This window comes from Aythya marila (genome assembly GCF_965140915.1).
Source record: "Aythya marila genome assembly, chromosome: 1".
Lineage (NCBI taxonomy): Eukaryota > Metazoa > Chordata > Aves > Anseriformes > Anatidae > Aythya > Aythya marila.
This window is the reverse complement of record NC_139042.1, coordinates 43,822,275-43,845,334: the sequence shown is the minus strand read 5'-3', so window position 1 is coordinate 43,845,334 and position 23,060 is coordinate 43,822,275. Positions and strand designations below refer to the sequence as shown.

The window sequence follows — 23,060 nt, the reverse complement described above, 5'->3', positions numbered from 1 at the left end:
AACTTTAACAACAGTACAAGCATCACACTCGGACTCAGATTCTTCCTGTCTAATCTCAGCCACCTTGACTGAGATGCCAAATTAGGCTAAGGAGTCTAATCACCATTTAACGTCATCAGAAAGGCATCTCCAGAGGACAACTTATCTCTTGGGGGATACTTTTGTATATCACCAGGCACATGCAAGATAAAATGAAATACAGAGCTCCCATTTAAGGCTTACTGTTCCATTTGGAAGTGTAAATACCTGGTTTCTCTCACTGTCATCAAGTAAGATAATAATTGTTCATAGCATCATAAATAATTATTGTTCATACCAGAACCATCAATATCAATTTGTCAGGAACACAACTAAAAGTAGTAACAAAAAAACAACCACAGCTTCCTCCCTAAACGTCACAACTAAAACAGAAAAGAAAATGGATACTCTCTACATTTTTTTCTTGGGCAGTGAAATAAACTGATACTCATACTGATCCAGTCTCCACACAATTCAGTAGCAATTATAACAAATTCTGCACCTCCTCTTTCTCTTTCATCCCTACTCTACATTAAGTTTACAACCACTAATGCTGAGACAGGGGATTTGTCACTGCTTTGTTGTCAGTTCTCCAACTGTTTAGCACATCAAGGAAGCAAACTACACCCAGTTTGGATGCAATTAGATCTCTGTGATACCTGTCTAGTTTTTAGTTCATTAAGGTCTCACTTAGCCCACTATATAAAGCTTGAAATAATTACAGCTTTAGTATCTGTGCTTGTTCCAAACCCATACAATTAGAAGATGAAAAGCAATGGTAGTTTACCTCTTTGTTCATTAGATCCAAGGTCTCCTTGCATTCCATTTATCAACTTTGTTTCCGTACCCTAAAAAATAAGAGATACAGGACTCAAATTCATTAGACTTGTGGAAGTTGATCCAATTAAACTTCTCCCTGATAGGAACTGTGTATCATGAAACATTTGATTTCAAAATATTAGAAATTCCACAGGAGGATATGAAAACTAACTAAAACTTCTTGAGTATATTATATGATAAAACGACTGGAGGCATTTGTGGGGATCAGTAACAGGCTGTGAATTGGTAGCTGAAGTAAAAAACATTAGTTTGCAAGAAAATGCCAGGAGACAAGACCTTCCTATTTCAGCTCCTGGGCAGGCAGGTTGGGAGATATTTGCAGGAAATTTGAAAGAACATAACTGCTGTTGCTTTGGACTGTAACATTCATTTACACTAATGATGGAGGTTATATGCTTTTCTAAAGAATAAGCAATGTACACACCTCAGCTAATGCACAGTCTTTAAATATTTTAATATTTTTCATAGTCTTTAGAGCACCGTATATATCGTACTACCTAGTTATATCTCCATATTTGCAGTAACCTTTATGTTCCTAAAAATAAGCAATGCAAGATAAGAAAAAGATTTTTTCTTCCTCTCCATCCTTCCCCTTATCAAGGCAATCAATTTTCACTTCTCCTCCCCAACATCCCACAACTGTTCAAAAACATACTCACAGAACTCTGAAGACTGCTGGAGAATTCTCTTTTTGATGATATGGTTGAAACATTTGAAACACTTTCTCCGGAAGTTGCATCAATCCATTTATTTTCAGATGTACCTATAATGTTGGTACCCATACTGGTGAGATTGAGGATTTTATGCCTTACATGTGGCAGGGAAGGCTGGTCTTTGCCCCAGTCTTTTGGTATGTGGAGATCAAGAAATTAACGTAGACAGTAACGTCAAAGAACAGAACAACACTTAGCGAAAACACATTAAAATAACACAAGAGACACATAAAGAACAAAGATGGAGAGACGCAAATCAGGTAGAATTTATGGAGACAGGAAAAGGGGCTTTTACGAGCAGACCGCCTTCCCCAAAAATACAAGTGTTAGTCAGAAGCCACAAGTTTGCCAGGTATTTTGCTAACACGGACTATAGCAGCTCAACATTAAAGAGTAATTAGTATTAATTGAAAACTATTTCATCAGCATTAGTAACGATCAAGAATTCTTTCAACTTTACTCACACAAGGTAATATTTCAATCACACACTATTCAGGGAAGTGTCATTTTCACATCCAAGATACTCAGGAAACACATAGGGCAAAAATAAAAAAAAAAAAAAAGGAGGGGTAGTCTGAACTAGAAAAAAATTATGAGGGGAAGAAAAAATCAAAATCCTCGCTCAGCCTCCATGATTCTCCCCATCCCCAATTCCCTACAGTTTATTCAATGAACTCTCCAATAGATTTTCACTTTTCATTTTTGCTAGGTCCTGTAGAAATCATGATTTGTTTTGTGTCTCTTCCCCAATCAATTATATTCCTTTTTTTTTTTTTTCCCACTTGCCGTTAAATTTTTCTACCCAGTATCCCACTAAAATAACGTTTTGTCATTATACTCTCAAATAAGTCACTGATCACTCTCCCAATTCTGTAAAAGTTATTTCATGATTTTGAAAGGGTATCCTGATCAGACCCATGGCAAGCCCAGAGACTGAACAAGGCCTTCAGCTGGGATGGAAATCCTCACTAGCTAGAATAGGTACTACCATTCTGTTGAGATTACAGCATCACAATATTTGGGTAAATGTTTAAAATCATAGTAGAGAAGAGTTGTATGAGCTTGTGGCTGATATACCAGCAAAAACCCTTCATGAAGGTAAACAGGCAAGATTCTCCTTTACTGAAGAAAGGAGCTGCTGCTGTTTCAGGGACAGAGGCTCCAAACTTGACTATCTTCTAGAGACTAGCCCCTCTTTGTTTTTGTGGTATGGCAAGAAATGAACATTTTATATTTCCTTGTGTGTTGGTTGTACATTTTATTTGTTCATTCAGCTGTGTGTTCTGTTAAAAGCAGGCCAGAGCACCAGACAGAGGTAAGTTCAATGTTTAGTAGACTTGCTTGCCACAACATTTCTAATGCACAAGGAGTTAAAAAAGCCAAGCTGTGTTAAAATGCAACAGACATTAGCAAACTACTTAGCTCAGATACATGTTACTTCTGTAAGGGTAATAAGGACTCTCAGCTGTCAGGTACAGCAGAGAGGAAGCTTATTTGCCTTACAGAGCATACTGTATCTGCCCTATGAAACAACTCACCATTCTTTCCATATCGTCTAACATCCATGACCAGGTTTCCAGTTTCTAGTGCTCTGTTGATGGCTTCTTCCCACTGACTATAGTCCATATGTGAAACCTTTGTGCCGTTGATAGCAATGATCTCATCATCTACATGCAGCTGAGAAAGTTTTGCAGGGCTACCTGCAGAAAACAGAAGGAAAAAAAAATATCTTTTAACAGTTATTTATTTTTAACCACAGCTGTTACTGAGGGAATAAAGTAACAATTCATACATAGAAATGCTTATTAGTGGATATTCAGAAAGTCTTGAAAAAAAATGACAGTACTGTGAATATAAGGTCAGTAAAATCAGTTAATATTAGAGTAGCATTGAACTTCGAAACATAAAAATGACAAACGTTAGTCTTTGGGGTTTGCAAGCATCCACATTTAATAAACAGGCTCTGGTTAGCCCTCTTCTGCCTTTCTGAAAGAGACAGGCAGCACCACAGTGTCTGTAGCCAACAATTAGCTGAAGTTCAGACAACGTTTGGGTAATCCTCCTATTTGCCCAAAGATATACTCCATTTAGTTAATTCCAGTATAAGATGACTTCCTCATTCTTATTTACATTTTATGGGCTCTATCGATAAGAATATGCTGTTATGTTGTTTTGCTAACAATATTTTATAGCTCTGAGTTGAGTGGCAATTGGTCTCACTCAAGGTATTGCTAGGTGCTGTCCTGTTAGAGTTCTCTGAATTGTATTTATTTTACCAGTGCCTACAAATCAATTAAGAGTAAATTTTATTGCCATTTGGACTTTGGATTTTAATGATATTTTGCAAGACAGGCTGCACTTTATACTCTTTTTCACTTATTACTATGTGCTGGCTGGTGATCTAAGCAGCCTAAGGACAGAGTGCCTACAGGACTAGGACTAGTGAGTGGCCCCTCCTCCCCACACACTTTTTTAATTCAGAAAATGGATGAGTTGAGAAGCTCAAACTTCCTTACATATAATTTTATGAATTATATCTGAATTGTTCTTCCATTAAGAGTAATTCCCTTAGCAGAACAACCACATTTTCACTTTCTTTTTTCTAAAGATTGCAAAAATAAATCCTTATGTTAATAACATCAAACAAATCTGAATTACACAACAGAAACGTTTTCCAGATTAAGTCGAGAAATGCACACATCTTTTTTGAAATATACCAAGGACAATGTTATATTTCATTATCGTAAACAGATGTGGACAAACATGACAGAAGAATTTAGACATCATATGCTTCATTCTAACCTTCTGATTCACTAGAACAATGCTGTTACAAGTCCGGATCTAAGGATTCGGATAGTTCTTAAATTTCCTGGAATGCCAGTAAATTAAGAAACAAAGAAGAGCTATGCTTCCTATATTATACCAAGCAGTGATCCTTCGCGTTCACAAAAAAATGACACTACCATGTTGGAAGAGCACAGATTCATATTCTGTTTTTCTGCATTCCTAAAATATGGACTGATATTCCATTAGAAGTTACCAGCAAAACTTTTAAAACACACTAAATACTTTTAAGTAATGTTAAAAAGAAGAAACAAACAAACAACAACAAAAATACATGAGTTTTCATTTGGAGGAAGAAAGCATGGGCAACAGTTAAACTGAAAAAAAAAAAAAAAAAAAAGCACCTCCTTAGAGCTAGGAAGATGTCAAAGAATTAATAGATTTGAAAGTCAAATTGAATGTACCATCAACAACACTATCAAAGTTACTAATACTGAAGTCACTACTTGCAACATTTTATAAACGTTTGTAAGTGTCTGATGTGACAGTAAGATTTTTTGTACCATATAGTTTGAACACATACATGGAACTTTATACTCATTGTACAGAGAATGCTACAGACTCAGAGACACTGGAACTGTTTTGTGTTGTGACAAGATGAGCACTAGGAACCAAGCGGTGGTCATTTTACTCAAATAATTCAGTTGGGATGACATTCAGCTCAAAGAAATACCTCTGGGTTACCAACTCACGTTTTAGGAAAGGAAGGAATTTTAAGATGGCATAGTTCTTCCCATATCACCAGAAAAATATATGCAGACCACATCACAACCATTCAGATTTGAACAAACAGCAGTGGTCTCCAAATTGCAAATGTACTTAACACGTTCAGGAAAAATTACACTGCACAATTTTTGTCATGTAACTTTGCTGGCTAGCCTTCCTACGCTGCCTTTGCAGTCTGTGAATGAAAGGGCTTCTCAGGAGTGCAAACTAAACCACCTATATTGACTGGGATTTTGCTCTAATTCAACCTTAGAGAAGTCTGCAGAGATTAGCTGGCTGTTCAGGTTCCTAGAGCTGTATGGTGCCAAACACCTTCCTTGAAGTCCTCCAAAAGCATAGAACTTAATGATAATTTCTTGTCATGGGTATAGAGGATTTAGCTTAAATTACATTTAAAGATATAAAAAAAAAAAAAAAAAGAAAAAACACAGTATGGCTGTTTTACATAAATTTCACTGAAGGTAGAAGATTTTTTCTTAGCCCTCTCAAAAGGAGACCAAACAAACAAAAGAAAACTGACAAATGCAAAATAATATTTCTCACTCATTTTCCATCCACATTTATTTCTCTCTAACCTACCCTCACCTGTTGTTACTACAGCAGATACCCACTTGTACTTTTAGAAAATAATTAAAACATGTAGGAAGTGGAACAAATTTACTTCATCTTACATGCCTGTGAGTGTTCAGTCACACACCTGTACATTCCTACATCAATGCAATCTCAAAAATCAATTGCAAATGGGGCAACATATGGCAGGTGAACACAGTACAGTGGTTATAAATGGAGACATGGAATGTTCTGACACGGATATATAGGAAGAAGTTTCTCCAAGAGGAGAAATACATTACAGTAGATGGCACAGAGAAGCTGTGTAGTCTCCATCCTTGGTCTCAAAACCAACTACGTAAGGCCTTGAGCTCTGGTATGAATTCAGTTCTGACACTTCTTTGAGCAGTGGATTGCTCTACGTCCCAAGGACCCCTTCCAGTCTGAATTGTCCTATATCTTATTTTTAAAAATAGAAAACAACATTCAGTAGCCCTCAGCTGAAGGCATATCTAACTCTTCAATGAGCTGTCTATCTCCTTCATCTTTCATTCCTTTAAAGGAACCTATAGCTATCACATAAGGACACAAGTCAATTACTGAAAAAGATGTTAAACGTGCTAGAAATAAGAATACCAATATATAAGCCACCAAAACCTCGTCATTTTGTCTTTATTCTTTGCATCCTTCATTGTGAGAATGGTAATACAGCATAACCCAGGTAACAGCTACAAGGCAATGACTTTCTTGCCTACAGATCCAAGGCACAGAGTTCATTTGGAACTTTGTGAACGACAATTAGAAACACCCGGTATCCCCAGGTTTCTCATTTACAGCTGGCAGTGCAGAAAGACAGTCCTTTGCCCCCCAGTAACAAAGTTAAACCAGAAGCCTAGCAACAGATTAAGTAAATTAAGTTATTCTTCACACAAACTAATTATTAATGGTCATAATCTAATTATGAAAAGTACTCAGCTACAATGAAGAGAGCTATAAATTGACTTTAAAACAAAAATCAAGGCTGCCACGTAAGTACAGTTAAATGGTATATTTTCCTCTCTGGAAAGACTAATGAAGGGCTAACTAAATGAGGAATTTCCAGTTATTACTCTTTTCTCAAAATAAACTCATATTTGATGTAAGAAAGGGGACAATATATATCATATTAAATATAATCAAGTATTTCTGACAATGTGAGGGATCACTGTTCAGAGAATAGGTACTACATGCGATTTACTTATTGATTTTGCACTTTTAGTTTTTGTTTTTTACTCAAGAAAACTGAGCTTGTTCTCTGCAGGAGACTATTAAAGCTTAGAAATGCTTATATATGCTTTATTTCAACACAAAAACTATTGCTTTTCCTCAATATTAACACATCTGAAAAAAACGCACTGGTAATCAACTAAGAAATTGCAATTGCCTAAAAATATTAACTGTCTCCAAAAATACAAGAGACTAAGAAAGGTAAAATCAAAGTAAAAATATGAATGTCTAACAAAGTTTGAATTCATGTTTTATAAACACATGAACTCCTTTAAAATAAGGTGAAGGGAACAACCTCGATGTCAAAAATCTGCATGTACGTTTTACTACTGTCCTGTATGAGAGTTGATAAACCCTTGACTAATCATATTTATAGTTTTTCAGTAGTCATAGGAACATTCTTGATTAGGAAAATGCTTTTTAGTATTTCCAAATTAAATCCATTTAAAGAGATTATAATTCACAGAAATACAATAGTAAACAAAATATTATTTTTTCAGTTGTCTACCTGATTATTATTATTATTTTTAATATTCCCAATATCCTTTATGGTAAATATCTTACTTTAGAAGCCTCTGCAAACTAGATACAAGAACAAAAGTTTGTACACTTAAATGCACATTTACCTTCTTCGACTGTTTGTACAAAGGCCCCTGATGAAGTCCAATTTGTTGTAAACCCGAAGTTGCGACTGTGGCCAGGTCTCTGGTTTACATTGATTCTCAATTCACTGTACTGTTCCTGAAAAATAAAACATGACACTACAGTATCTGGTATCACGGGAATCTAAATGAGGGAAAGTTTATCCACTAAATAAGCAAGGCTACTCACAATGTGCACTGTAATCATCTATTATTAGCATCACCAACAAAGGAAGCAGCATTGAACTTTGTTAACTAACTAGTTTGTTTTATATTCAAAGGCGTGTTTTCAGTGTACTTTTATATTTTGGCTATACATATAACATACTTAGCCATGCATTTTTTCTAATTTAAATATTTCATGAAGTGATGCTACAAGATGTAAGGTGTTTGAGGAAACAAACCCTAAATGGGTCATCATGGACAGCCTTGTGAATTTGTAAAATCCAGTGCCTCCTGACCAAACATCATTCAAAAAGGAACATGAAGAAAAACAGCAACAACAAAACAAATAACTAATTCAATCTTACTTTTTCTTCCACATACTACAAAAGTCATCATCAGTTTCCTTTGCAGGCTCAATGCTGCAACTAGGTTTTCTTGGGTGAACAATCACGTTTTCTGTTTTGTGGAAATATTACTAGTTTCCTATGTATTTTGTAATGGAGGCCTTAGATAAAAATAATCCCAAAATTAGCTAGAATCTAGATTTTCCATTCTAGAAGGCTTTCAAAATCAGAATGAAACCCAACATTTACGTTTTAAACTACAGAAATATTTGACTTGGAATGCATTTTGGAACACCTGCTTTCAATCTCACAATATATTATAAACATGTGGTGCACACATTAACATTCTAATGTGAACTCATTAAAAAACAATTAAAATACTCAAATGCATGTTATTCACTTCATTATAATGGAATTGATACTGTTATAAAAGGAAAAAATAAGAGACTTCTGTCAAACACTTGAAATAGATATATTCCAGTAATGTTGCATGGAGGAAACCCTGCATGCTTATATGTGCACTAAACATACATCTACATTTTAGCTCCCCAGCAAACCAGTGCTCTGAAGGGTGGGATTCATTTTCCCTAACTGCAAATATTTAGAAATTCAGGTATGTAAGCCAATTCCCCAGAACTCCTATCCTGGTCAAAGAACACAATGAGCTGCTTTACAAGTAGAAGTAGGTAGCTGGCTTCTCAGGGCAGGAAGCAGCCAGAGGAGTCTTTAGCAGTACCCAGGCATTGGGCCAAGAGGACAACAGTATTGCAAGGGAGCATCCCTTTATTTCTCCCTGTGTTACAAGGACATGTTCCTGATGAAACTCTCCCAGTCACAGCCCATGGTAGAAACTAAAACAGATCCTTAGTTGAAATATTTTCCACACTGAAACAGACTTTTTTCTATTCATCCCACCTCCTTAGGTGAGTAACAGTACTTTAAAAGTTATTCTACTAATAGGTTAGCACATACATAGAAAGCTTCTGAATTTGCTTGTGTTCCTGGAAATCACAATCATCAGTATTTTTTATTTCCACCATCCCAAACCAATTATTTTTTAAACCTACCTAGTGAGAGGAGTAATGCAATTTTGTACCTGTCTAAATTACGAAGCTCAATGTAGTCTCCAAAACATTTAGTACTGTACAAATCTGGTGTTATTACTGTGATGACTAGTGAACTATCAATTGGTCAGCTCTGATGATTTACAAACATATCAAATAGAACTTGCATTCTTTAAATTATAGTTTGTTTGATGGACCACACAAGTGATATTTTTTATTATTTAAACACTTTCCTCATTTACAAGCAGGACAGTTTATAACTTGGTGACCAATTAGAGAAAAATAGAATCTAGTATTCTTTGCTCTCACTTGGCTCACCTGAAGGGAAAAAGGACCTATATCTAATCTAATTTCACTAATTAGAATAGCAGCTTCTCTGCCTGTTTTTGCTACAATACAGAAAAAGGATCATAATTTCTTTGCTTATACAATGATCACAGTTTCAAAAAGTTATAATAATTTCATTGCAACAGCTAAGGAGTTATAAGCAGTATTAAACTGAAATGTGTTACTTTTTCACAGGTGATTAGGAAGAAGAATGAATCAAAATTACTGAATACATAAAAAAGATGGTGTGTGAAGTGATTTCATTTATCAGCATCCAAAGATTTTTTTTTATTGTCTTCACTCAAGCTACTGACAACTAACTTGTACAGCAGTGTCAGGAATGCAAAGTATTCACCTTTTAACTTGTCAAGGGGTATAAACCACGTCATTACATGTTGCAGAAAGGTGGTGGCAGTTAAAGCTATTGCTACTCATTTTTTACATGTGAAACATGAAATAAATTGAAAGAAATAGCACTTGATGTATTTTTCCAAGGTGCTGAAAAAACACTCAAAAAACAGCTTCTGGATAAGCACATAGACAAGAAGATGGTAATTTCTTTTTAAATTCATTAGTATGAATACCAAGTAGAATAACTTCAAGTACATAATTACAAAACCCAAAAAGGCTTAAGCCACAACTAATGGAAAAAAGGATATTGTGATATTAATGTATAAGGTTGACATTTGAAAAACTGATCTTTATTTTCCACCAGCAATTTAAAAGTGCAAATGAATGCTACAGCAGCTCAGAACATTCATCTAATTGACATTCCTGATTGTACACACAAAGTGCTGATTGGGAGAATACCAGAAGAAACACCAAATTAAATATTTAGAGTATCTACTTTGAATTTGATTTCTAAATAAAAGCACGAGAGAGAGAGAGAGAGAGAGAGAGAGAAAGAGAGAGGACTCAAAGATCCATATATACATTCTTTCCTAATGCTCTCTTTCCCCAGAATTAAATCAAACATAATAGGAGTTCTTCAAGTTGATTTCTTACCACTAAGGAATACGTCTATGAGGTCTTGCATGGGATTATTTATTTATTTATTTATTTATTTATTTGTTGACTCTGCTGCAGCATGCAGTTACGCTAAGCAGTTATGACTTCCACACTTACCAGGGATTTTGAATCCTCATGCTCTGGCAGACTCACATTTTCTGCAGAAGATGCAAGTGAAACAGAATCAGGAGGAGAGCAATATTCTTGTTTCAGAATACTGCCTCTGGCATCTTGGTCTTGGGGTTTTACAGGTAATGTCAAATTAGGAGTAGGTGTTGTCTTAATACCTTTTTCCTCCTCATTCTCCTCACCTCTACTTACAAGTACACTGATAGAGAGAGAGTATGAAGAGTCTGGGAGTGAAAATGAACTGCTAGTTAAAGTTTGAGTTCTTTTAGCTTTTTCCACTTCTCCATTGTATTTCTGGGTATCATCCATCTAGGACAAAAATAAAAGTTTGGTAAATATGTGCTTTAAAAAAATCCTTTATCTTTCAGCAGCTTAAATATTTAACAAAGTACTCCTCCCTTTCATGCAGCTTCTAGTCACTGTACCCATTACTAATTACCCACTAAAAAAAAAAGCAGCAAGACTTTTTCCTTAAAATACTTGCAGAATATATAGTATAGACTCATTAAGATAAATTTGTTAAAATGATCTGCTTAGAAAAATTTGCATGCTTCTCCTTTAAAAACTTGAGCCAGATAGGGATTTACGAAAAAGCTACGAAAATCTATGTAATTATGGAAAAAACAATTTCTGTGTTTCAGTGCTTTACTGAGCAGGCAAATTCTAGGCTGGAGTAAAGCTTTAATTTCAAGCTCAGCAAAGCAGAAGAAATTTATATCACCTGAAAATTTGTCTTTAACAATTATGTTAAATTAGCTTCAAACAGTTACATCAAAGACAGGTTTTCTCTCTTCAGAGACAGATTTTTTTTCATTTTTAATGTAAAATTTAATTTTAAAATTTTATTCTTCTCCTTTTGTAATAAGGAGGCATTAAAGATGATAAAGATGATTCTACAAAAAAAAATTAGACATTTCTACAAATGCCTTTAAATATAGAAACACAAAAATCTTACATGACAGAATCACTTGCTGTATTAATGCAGCCTTCATCAAACAAAAAGAACATTTAAGCTCTACTGTTCACCCAGCTATACGAGACACCAAACGTTTATAAACTTCAGGAACTAAAGAGAATTTTACCGTGAGTGACCGTGGAAGAGAGGAGATTCCTCTTGAGTGGACACCAAAAGGTCTTGGTGTAACCACGGATGTTAACCTGGAGGTATCGGTTTTCTGGTAACTTCTAGGGAGAGAAGCTGAAACCTGAGCTGACCCAGTTTGAGCATTCACTGAGTAGCGCGTAGACAAAAGAGACGAGCTCTGCTCTTCTGCCAGGCTCTTTGAGGGAGCAGGAGCTTCACGTGTGGCATAATTCTCCTGCTTTGGCAGATGATCCTTGCTCCTTTCAGCAGCAGACAGGCTTTTGCTGTCTTTAGTGCTATAGGATCTTTCTTCTTCCAAAAGGTAATCTTTCACCACTGACCGTGTAGAAGGTTCTTTTTCTTCAGTAAACACATCATCGTTCAGTGAATACGTCCATCTGTGTTCATATTTTCTCTGCCTGTAGGAGTCTTGATCTCTATCCTCCCTATGGGGACAGACCTTATTAAAATCCCAAAGTGAACAGACAAACAGGTGCACCCTAGGTGTTTTAACTACTGATTTTTCAAGGCAGAGCATAAACTGAGAAACACACTTCTGGTAAGTAAAAAAAATGAAATCACTTAAAATATATTAAAATATTAGTATTTTCAAGTCCACCTCCCCACCCACCCCTACTCCATCTGAACACTCAGGCATACTACTGCCACGTTATCAGGTTGCCACCATGACAGACACCATCTCTCTGCCAAGAAAATGATACAGCTATTCAAGTTACATATCCTCAGAATTTCAGATTTCATTGAGGAAAGAAGGTGAGGAAGGTAGTCACACAACATTGCCTAAACTGTATATTCTCTTGATGTTTCTACTCTCTGAAAGTACTATACTGTACTTCAGATAACAAATGACAGGGTGCCTTGAAATTTAGATTTATTTCTTTATTTTGGGATTAATTCCCTTGTCAAAAAGAAACCACCATAGGGATAGATAATCCTTAACATATGTATTATAATTTTTTTATTTTTATTTATTTATTTATTTTTTTTAAGATGTTGGCAATACTGGACATTCAATAAAATTTGAATCCATATTTGTCTTAAAGTTGTTGTCCTCACAAATACGTCAAAAAATACTCAAAACATTATGTTTTGAGACCTACTTAAATTTCATTTATAAATACATGCCATATGCATATTCCCTTCTTCACCTCAGCCATATACATTTAAACTTAAAAACAAACTTAAAAAAAAATGATTGTCATCAGGAGATATGGTACCGCACTACTCTATCGAAACTTGACTCTCCAGAGGGAAGTTTTTTCTGTAAATACCCAGAGGAACAATAGGGGATACAAAGGAAATAAAGTAGAAGTTGACCGTTCTGTGATATACACAAAAATTCTGACTGTATTTATCCACTGTGGTCAAGAGAACAGCAAATTCAGTGTTAGAGGAAAGAAATAGTTAAGTTGATCCAAGAATAAAAGAAGCAGTTAACTGGCTTAAATCTCTATTGTTTTAACCTCTTTAAATTGGATACAAATACTGACTTTGCAGTACATTTCTTCATGGTTTGAATAAAACATTTACAGAGCCAAACTGTTTATCATTCTATGAAAACAATGTATTAGCAGATCATATTCTGCCCTTTAATTGCCTAGATTTTTACTCTAGAATTTGGAACTAAAATTGTTGATATTTCTGAAAAATCAATTGCAACTTGCCAGTAACAACTGCTCAAGGGAACTAAAAGGGAACTAAAATACTCAAGTTTAAGTTCCACAATTTAAGACTCCCATTAGGGTCATTACCTTTCCTGCTCCATTTCTTTCAGGGACTTGCTGCTCCTATCAGAAACCTCAGAGGCTCTCCTTTCTATTTCTTCTCTTTCTTCTTTTTTCTTTTGCAATTCTGAAGTGAAGCTCTTTCTACGATTCTTCCATTTTGCTAGATCCTACAAGAATCACGAGAACAAACAGAATGAGATTTTTTCAAGACCTTGCACGTCTACAGAGGCATCCTATCTCAAGCAATCTGATGCCTTGATTTTACTTGCATGTCTGCATCAAGGCCACATTTTCATGCACCTTCCCCCAAGTGCTTTTATTTTCGCCCCTTGACATTTTCAATTATTAATAATAGTTCACACAATGACAGATAGTTGAAAACAAATGTAAATGGCATGTGAATTTCTTTGTTGCAGGCTTTGGTGTTTTTTTTTTTTTTTCCTTCCCTCAAATCACCAGTATGTTAGACTGATATATTAACTTGAGAATAAACACGCCTTAAAGTCTAAATTGAAAACATAAGAGATCAACTTCTATGCTTTGTTTATTTCTGTAAAACCACAATGTGAACTGGCAATCTTCTCCATGAAATACCAGAGCTGGGTTAAGAGAACTATTGAATATTGGAACTTCTATGAACTGCTTGCTTGGTGTTCTGTTGTTAATTTCAGCCTCTTGTTGGTAATCATTGCCAATCATAGATTTTAATTTAAAAAAAGTCTTCACATAACCTTATAATGCTGTGCAAAGTTATCATATCACTTTACAAGCTGAATTTAAGACAGAATTATTGGGAGATATGAGCCTCAAGAATTTGCACAAGGAAATATTTCCTCCTCTTTTCCCAAAGGATCAAATTCTCAGACATTCCAATCACTTCACAAACAATATCCACAAATCTCAGGCATGTCAAATTGTGCCCCAACTTTTATGTTCAGAGAACTCATGCCTAAAGGCTTTACTGTGACACCACAACAATACATACAAACCATATAAAAATATTAAAAATAATTACAGTTGACTTAGACATCCTCCAAAACACTAGTAGTTGCATGGAATGCATAATTTTAAAGCATGATCCCATAAATTGCTGCACATATGCCAAAAGCCAGTTTTCTAGGGGCACTGAACATTTGCAGCACCTTGCCCTTTATCTGGGCATGTCAGGAGGAGTAAAAAAGTATTTACTTCTTGCCACTTCAGATCTTGTTCTTGCAGCTGTTCTTTTATCCTTTGAAGTTCTTCATAACGGATTTTGCGCATCGATTGCAGCTCCTCTGCACTGACATCATTCAAAGATTTACTCCTAGAAAGAAAAAGACTACTCAGCTTCATCATATCTTAGCCATTTGTGCAAGTGAAACCTTCAACAGAGATTTATATTAGTACAACTGAATGTTCTTAAATGTTATTTCAAACAGAGCAGGAAACATATGGGCAGCTGAATGAGCAAGCCTTGGATGGGACCTAGTGCCAGCACTGAAGTCAGTAGTTGCATATTTGGGCAAATAAAATCAGGTTAATTGAATAACCAGCTCCTCCTGCAGCAGCTCCATGCTGATGATTCACATTCAACTCCTCATGTCTACTACTTCTGTTTAATTTTTTTACTCCATTTATTGACCTTGCCTGTTTCTTTTATATAAAAGCCATTGTGTGTCCCCCCTCAAATCCAAACTCCAATTATTTCACTTTTTCTCTCCAGCAACAGCCTCAGAATCACCTCCTATATTTTTCTTCCTTAGGCCTATTCTAAAATCAAGTTAGTTATCAATGCACATTTCTAAAAGATAAAAGTGATTTACTGCTAAATACTCAGTTCAATCATGTTATGGACCTCGCTAGTCTCTATCACTCCTTTCCGAAGTCTTCCTGACACTTTCAGTTCAAGCTAGGATTGCTAACAGTCATCCTCTTGCTAATTTCTTCTATATATCAACAAGTTTTTCCATTAACTCCTACTCACTAGTTCACTGTAATCTCAATTCCTCAGAATACACTTTACATGTCTCCCCCTCCCCTTTAATTCTATTCCTGTTATTTTCTCCTTTATTCATCCATATTGCAGTCTATTTAAGCATAACAGAACTTTTAGCTTGGGTATAGAACAGGATCAATCTGAGCAGGAGTCTTAAGCCTGTTAGGCATCAAGCAACACGCAGATTTTTGGTGTTGTAATAACACACTTTGTAATGTTTGGTACCATGATAAAGGAAAGCTAGGCTTCTGATTTATTATTATTATTATTATTTTTTCACAAAATGCTTTCATTTTTATTTATTTGTATAAAATTTAAGTGATGGAGTTCTAGCAGGACTTGAAACCATAATGCTTCTCTGGTATGACAGAAAATTAGGTTAAAAACAAAAGTGATTCAGCACAAGGCCTTGCTCTAATCTCTTACATACCAAGAGCTCTGAACTAACAAACCAGTCTCTTTCACTTCCTCCCAAGAGGCCCGACTTACTTACATTGGTAACATAAGACTTTGGACTTCAGCCTCTGGAAAAAAAGGCCAGGGCATTAACTCATTATTCCTGTTTGCTTGTTTATTTTCTGAATGGGAAGAATGCCACATTTAACAAAAATCTTACAGACATTATTGCAGAAACTCTTTTTCTTGTGTAGCTCTCCTTTCTTCCTTTTTTTTTTTTATTTTTTTTTTTTTAATTGGCTAAGTTATATCACATGTAGAAAGGATTTTGAGTTAGCATCAAAACCATTCCAGATTCACTAAAGGAAACGTACATGATGGTTTCCTTTTCTTTCTCTCGAGTTTCTATATTTGCTAGGAAAATCTAGACCTAAATACAATATACCCTAAGAAAGGATATATTCACATATTCATACCAGCAAATAATATGTTAAATTCTAATCTTAATTAAAAAAATAAAATAAAAAAATAACTTGTGACTCAAGCCTCCTGAGTTTCCCTCCACTAACATCCAGAGCCTTCAAACACATTTCTTGCTTCTCCTAGCAGCATTTGTTCATTTACCAGATTTTGGCTCAGGGTGAAAAAAAAAGAATATATAAATACAAGTATATGTTCATATACATATGTTTACTTGCTGTTTCCCTCTTTGGAAAATAGAGAGCACCATGCACAACCAAGTACTTAATATGCCATCACACAGTAAATATTTCTCTGAGCCAGTAAGTTGTAAACAAGGCTACGTAAGTTAACATGGCACTAACCAGTTTACTACTGAGGATTCAATAACTAGAAGTCCAAAAACTAACCATAAAGTGTTCAAAAAGCTCATCGATGTTAAGAGAAACTACAGGTGAATAACCTCAAGAACACACTTTTCATTTATTTATGTATTTACTTTGGTTCAACTACCACCTTTTAAGAAGTATGTGCCTCCTTTAAAAAAAAAAAAAAAAAGAAAAAAGAAAAAGAAAGTTAAGTAAAATAATTCTTTAAGTCCACTACCATCAGAATCAAAATATAATATGTGAAGTAATAAATGCCAGGCCAAATGGATCTGACATTCATTTAAACTACCAGTGAAATGTATTAACTTGTATATTTTATTCTGAGAGTTATTTGATACTGTATTACAACCTGCCCTATTTGAAAATGACAGATTTTTCAGTCATTTCCATGGTGCATATGCATGTCATTAACCATTTTCAGAATTTTTATTGTGCAGTCTTTAAAATGAAATATTTACTAATTCTGCTTTACATTTCTGAATGTTTTAGAGCCTGATCTAAATACAGAACTCCAAATACTTCAGCTGGAATAAAATATCAGAGCTGACTTTCAAAATGCCTGATAACCATAACTGATATAATCCTAGATGCCAGAGAGGACTTTTGCCAGATGCATAGCTTTTAGTGTCTTACATTTGTTATGTAAATTGCTCAAGCACAAACAACAAAGCAGCATGCACAAGTTGCTTTGAGCACAAGTTTTTAGCTGCTATGCATGCATGAAAATTTAAACAAGAGGCAAAAATAGTGTTATGATCTTTCAAGCTTTTACAAAAACTTACCCTTGCTCATCAGAAAGCTTTTGAAACAGTCTGAGAAATTAGAAATCACAAAAAAAAAAAAAAAAAAAAAAAAGAGAAAGATTCAGTATCTTGCTTGATATTCATAACAACATTCATACGATCAGTACACCAGCACTCTCACTAAGTGAATGGGAAACTGTGAAAGCTTGAGGACGAGACAGCACGGAGTAGCACATCAGTGATCTGACACAAGTCAGAAGCACATCAGGACTTGCATGATGTGTAAGTCAGGCAGAAAACTGACAAAACAAGGCTGCCTGTAAGTTTCCAATGCTTCCAATTTAGAAATACTGCATGAATAGAGCCTTGTTTTAGTTCTGCATCACTTATTCCAGTGCTGTTAAACAGCACGCTTGGAAGATACTCATTTCAAGAAATGAAAATGAAGGCCAACTTGAATCCCAAAAAGAAGGCTTACGAAGGCTGTTTTCTAGTTTCCTTGTTAATTCAACCACTCCTAATGCTAAATGCAAGTAATACATGGAATGGATAAATCTAAAGGGTATGTACAACTTTACACATTAAGTGAAGAACCAAATACACTCAGCGTGATTCAAGAGGATTTTTAGTGTTCTTGAATATGAGCATTTTATTCTATTAATTCTGAAAATGTGAAATCTTTTCAAGCACTTCAGAAATATTCCTCAGTGAAGCTTGCATTTTGTTAACAGCATTAAGCTTAAAAATTAAATGTAATGACATCAAAGGTTCAACTGGAACATAGAAGTGTCTTAGTCACAAATTAAAGATGCACAGCTGGTAGAACTGCAACTTGCAATGCCGTATTTTCAGAGCCAAAAAAACATACAAAACTCCACTCTCCCACAGTAAGTACAAAACCTACAGGAGAGCTAGGAAGTAGTTAAAAAAAAGACTTCAGTCACAGAAAAAAAAACTTTGGGTATACCAGGAAAGGATGAGTATTAATTAGGACTGTATGAAATATGAAAGCAAGGAAAACTGCTGGTAGAATAAATATGTCACAGTAGAATTTAAAATCATATGGACACACACCTTGCATGCACCATAACTTTAGATAGGCAAAAAAGAGCACTAATATCTTTTCAGTCATGAAATCATCTCATAATAGTGGCAAGTCATTTTACAAACAAGCATTTTTAAACTTAGGTGCAAGCAATAACTGCAGAATGCACATCTCTAGAATTTGTTATTAAAGCATTCATGTCATGAAATTTATATAAAACTGCATCTGAAGGAATGATTACATATTTTCTCCAAAATTGCAACCTAAAACTAAAAAACATCATAATTTTTGTTGAAAATATGGTATTGCAGTCATGAGCTTCTAATGAAAGCAAATAAAAAGCCTGTCCAGGACGACACAAACAAATTGCAGATTTGCACTCTACGAATGGTTCAGCACAAGATGATGCTTTTCTGAATGGAAACAGTTCAATTAGCTCAAGCACAATCCGTGCAGGACACAACCTGACCTCTCCACCATCTGACGCTTCTTGTGTCTAACTTTGCTGGCCTCTCTGATTGCTTCCCACTTTTTCCAGTCTTCTTCACTGCACGGACCTGGGATAAAATTTACTGGCTGTGCATTGCTTCCCACTTTCCAAGATTCAATCTTGCGTGTCAGCATGTCGTCCTTCTTATGTCGGGAAGACGGTGACAACACTCTGCCATTGCTCTTTCTGTCTTCTGGTGTTGCACTCTTTTCAAGTAAACATAGAAATTTGGACCGTATTTCCTCAGGAAGACTCCAAGGATCAGGAAAGAGTGCAGGGTGATACTTGTCTGGAGCACCTGATAAAGGCACCTCTTTTTTCTGAGAGAGGATTTTACGAAAAATCATGTCATCCTTTTCCAAATCTGGAATTACAGTTTGGCCTTCTCTAGGCTGCAGAATTATTTCACCCTCTATAAGAGGCTCTTGCTCAGAGAATTTTTTAAAATACTGGGGGTCTTGGAGAACAACTTGATTCATATGGAAAGCCCCAGTTTTGCGAACAAATAAGTCATCATTTTCTAAATCTGGATACAGATATACATTTTCATTGTCGCCTTGGTCACATCCTGGTATAAAGGAAATATTCCTTCTACATTTTATGAGCCTAGGGCCAGAAGAAGGATCAACTTTGGTCTTCGTTTCAGAAGACAAGTAGTCAGAGTATTTTTGCAGGGCCTGAAGTAATGAAAACTGACTGAAGCATATAAAACAAAAGGAGGGAAGTAAAATATCATTAACTAAAAAAATACAAGCAGATCACAACGTATTCAGATATATGCTTGTTTTAGATTTGCAGTATTCCAAGCAGTACAGCTACACCATTTGGCATTCACCACCACTAACCAGAACACAGCACATGTCAACCAATGTAAAGGTAACATGACTTACTGACCTGCTCAGAAACCGCACACTTGCATGCTCACACACAAAGCCTATGCAGCACGTTATGCTTTCACATTTACATCTTTCATAAGACCACCATCAACTTATGACTATATTTAAAAAAATAAAATTGTAATAGTAACAAAAAAGCGCAACATCACAGGATGCAGTTTAATTTCATTTAGCTGTTGCACGTCCAGCCATTTCTTTCTGATGCAGCAAGAGTACAGCTCATGCAGCAGTATCAACCTGGGCTGGTCAGAAGCCTCCAAGATTTTTCCTTCTGTAATCTGTGTCAATGAGCTTCCCACATACTCAGCAGTTGGCTTATAGCTTTGATCCCTTCTGCAACTGCTGTTCCATTCGAAACTTGGTCTTGGTTGGTTAGCAACAATAGCAGAGCTTTGTTTATAAGCATATCCCTCATCCTCAGAATCCGATTTCTTTCTACTGTGCATAAGCACGAAGAATAAACAGAGGGAAAGAAAAAAAGTGTATGCATTGAGTAAAATTTATAGCATTGAGAGCGGAACAATTGTAATGAAAGAGTACTTCAATATTTTTTTTCCTCAAGAAAACATATATCCTGCTGCTACGCAGGCAAAAATTAAAAATATTTTTAAAAAAGTCACAAAACAACACTTTTAAGGTTTTGCACACACGAGAGAAACAGGGGCATGCATAAAAACGCACCTGAACCCTTGAATCTCTTTATACCATGGTTTGAAAGAGGATTTCCTGATTTTTTTCCATAGTAATTCTTCTTCTGGAGTCCAAAACTTAGGAAGAAATTTGTCAAAAGCAACTACTGTATTTGACGCTGAAGAATTTAGCTTGCGAAAATAGAGATCATCTTTTTCAATGTTTGGGATGCCTATTTCTTCTTCCTCGTCCTCATCAAAATACCCAGATAATTCTGAAGAAATGTTAACTCTTGGTTTGTTTTCCACTTTAGTATCCAACTGCCTCTGTCTCCTCTGGTTACTGTTCAAAATACCCAATCAGTTAAGATATTTTAGGAGCAACTTGACAAAGAATGCAAAAATACATGCTTTTTGGCTCAGGAGTTCAACCTCATGAATGAAGCAAATTAGTTCTCAATTCCACCACTGCAGCACCAGAAATAATAACAAAAAAAGTTAAATTGTTATATCAGCATCCTATCGCCTCTGACAAAAATATAAGGTTTGACAGAAAAGGCATAGTAATTTATCATCTCTGTTAAAATGCTGATTAGAATGCTAACTTTATGAAGTTATTTATGGACTGCAATTTAGGTAATACAATAGTTACTCGATCTTGGATTAGTATCTCTGACCTCAGTGGTTTAAGCATTGCAGCTAGTGGACCAGCTGGATCATTTTCTTGTGAGCAAGATTTAGAAGAGTCATTGCGCAACATGAAATGATGTCCAGGTGCAGCAGAGCTTATAGGGCTCTTTTTGACTAGAAATCTACGTTTTGCTAAGTCATCCATAACCACGTCGGGCAGCCTTCTTTCATCTTCTGAATCAGAGCCACTGTCATACTCATAGATCATCTGGAGGGAAGCTGGATTTGTGAGCCCACACTCTGCTCTGCTATTTTGGCAGGAAGCTACGGGATTCCTTTCATGTCCACTGAGGTTGACCAAAACAGGAACAGAATGAAGACAGTGAAGTCACGAAGGTTATGACAAAACACAAGAATTGCCCACTATTCTCAAGTATGTAAACTAAGAAGTTGGACAACAGAAATTCATCAGTGTATTTTAGAAAGCTTTAACAAGAAACTAAAGCTGTACATCTAACTCGTTCAAGACTTCACTTAAGACCACTTAAATCCCATGTGAAGTTTGATGAGCCTCAACACATTACTCAAAAACCAGAAAACCAGTTATGTGGAACAAAGCCAAACAAATTAAAGAACAACAGGAAAAAATAAAATAAAAATTAAAGACCTGAACATCAACCACCCTCCCCTTAAAACATTGAATACTTTACTTTCAATTACAGCAACAGCAGCTTTTCTTAAGTTCATGAAGAAAACATTTGTTAAAATGATAAATCAAGGTCTGCTTTACTACATACACCAGTACCTTGAAAATGTTCCATCTGACTCTGTGTAGACAGGACTTGCCCAGCTCCTCCTATTGTCCTCATTCTTCTCAGTCCTTTTCTTCCTTAAGGGTGCTGGCATATACGTTGGCTGCTTGTTTTTGTTGGGTAAGAAGCGATTGAAGTCAGTAGTAGGTTTTGGTTCAATCACAGAAATCCTTCGGTAAGACCTGTCATCTTTATGGGAGTCACGCATTTTGAAAGGCAGTTCTGAGTCTGTGTCACTATCACAACCTTAGAAGAAATGGGAAAAAACATTAATTTTCTAGATACAAATTTCCAGCTAGAAGTTACACTGAAATATCCCCAAATCACTTTAACTCCATGTTTGGCATGTGTCTGCTGCAAACTTGTTGAGCTACTGATGGGTCAGTATAAGATATATTTTTAGAAGTTTGTTGTGAAGCTGTAATAAGGTCCATTAAGCTGAATTTGGTTTGTATGCTCATGCTACATTCATTCCATTCTTTCACCATCACTGTTGCCTGCAGGAAACAATGCTAGCCTCTAGACTGAAGAAGTAAAACAGCAGAGAAGTTATTAATTAAAAGCGTATTTGCCACTCAGGTTTACTAAGAAAGCCAAGATATTAGCAAATGGTATAAAATATGCTCATCTCAGCAGATTAACACCCATTAGAAGCCCTGGGTAGGTTGCATAGGTAGCATGGCTAGATGTTGCTTTGCTCAGAAGAGATATGCTCCATGTGGCTTTGGCCCAATGATTTTATGTTACACATGGTACAAAATACAAACGCTCATTTTTTTCTTTTTAATATAACTTTAAACTACAAGTTCATATTGCATTTTACAACTGGGAGAAGAATAAAAGATTACAGATGTCAGGATCTAACATCATAGATTTTCTTCTTGTTACCTTTCTTCCCATGACAAACTAAAATATCAAAAATAACTACCATTCTGATTTTAATGTAGGTGGGAAAAATCCTACTTACATTTAATATTCACAAATAGAATGAAAACAGAGAGGTTTGATATATCCATACTAGGAACTAGGCAAGAAAATTATGCAACTGCTGCAGTTTTATGTGATTCCATTCAGATCTGAAGTCTTGCATTCACCCTCCCTGAACTATAGAAAAATACCCCCCATAG

General features: G+C 35.6%; 1 protein-coding gene across 15 annotated transcripts in view; it reads right to left on the bottom strand.

The window, feature by feature from the left end:
• LMO7 (LIM domain 7) overlaps positions 1-23,060 on the bottom strand; it is a 130,063-nt gene that overhangs the window by 20,037 nt on the left and 86,966 nt on the right. For 6 of the 15 annotated variants that reach the window (XM_082767672.1, XM_082767681.1, XM_082767682.1 and 3 more), the window contains exons 8-21: positions 21,927-22,179; positions 21,169-21,468; positions 20,544-20,834; positions 20,100-20,300; positions 18,946-19,662; positions 17,471-17,500; positions 14,655-14,772; positions 13,491-13,633; positions 11,717-12,164; positions 10,623-10,943; positions 7,583-7,697; positions 3,110-3,271; positions 1,518-1,702; positions 806-866 (exon numbers count right to left, since the gene is read on the bottom strand). In XM_082767672.1, the coding sequence (XP_082623798.1) occupies positions 806-866; positions 1,518-1,702; positions 3,110-3,271; positions 7,583-7,697; positions 10,623-10,943; positions 11,717-12,164; positions 13,491-13,633; positions 14,655-14,772; positions 17,471-17,500; positions 18,946-19,662; positions 20,100-20,300; positions 20,544-20,834; positions 21,169-21,468; positions 21,927-22,179 (3,345 nt within the window). The remainder of the gene's footprint in view (positions 1-805; positions 867-1,517; positions 1,703-3,109; positions 3,272-7,582; positions 7,698-10,622; positions 10,944-11,716; positions 12,165-13,490; positions 13,634-14,654; positions 14,773-17,470; positions 17,501-18,945; positions 19,663-20,099; positions 20,301-20,543; positions 20,835-21,168; positions 21,469-21,926; positions 22,180-23,060) is intronic. The other 9 variants (XM_082767683.1, XM_082767686.1, XM_082767675.1 and 6 more) reach the window with 7 other exon arrangements.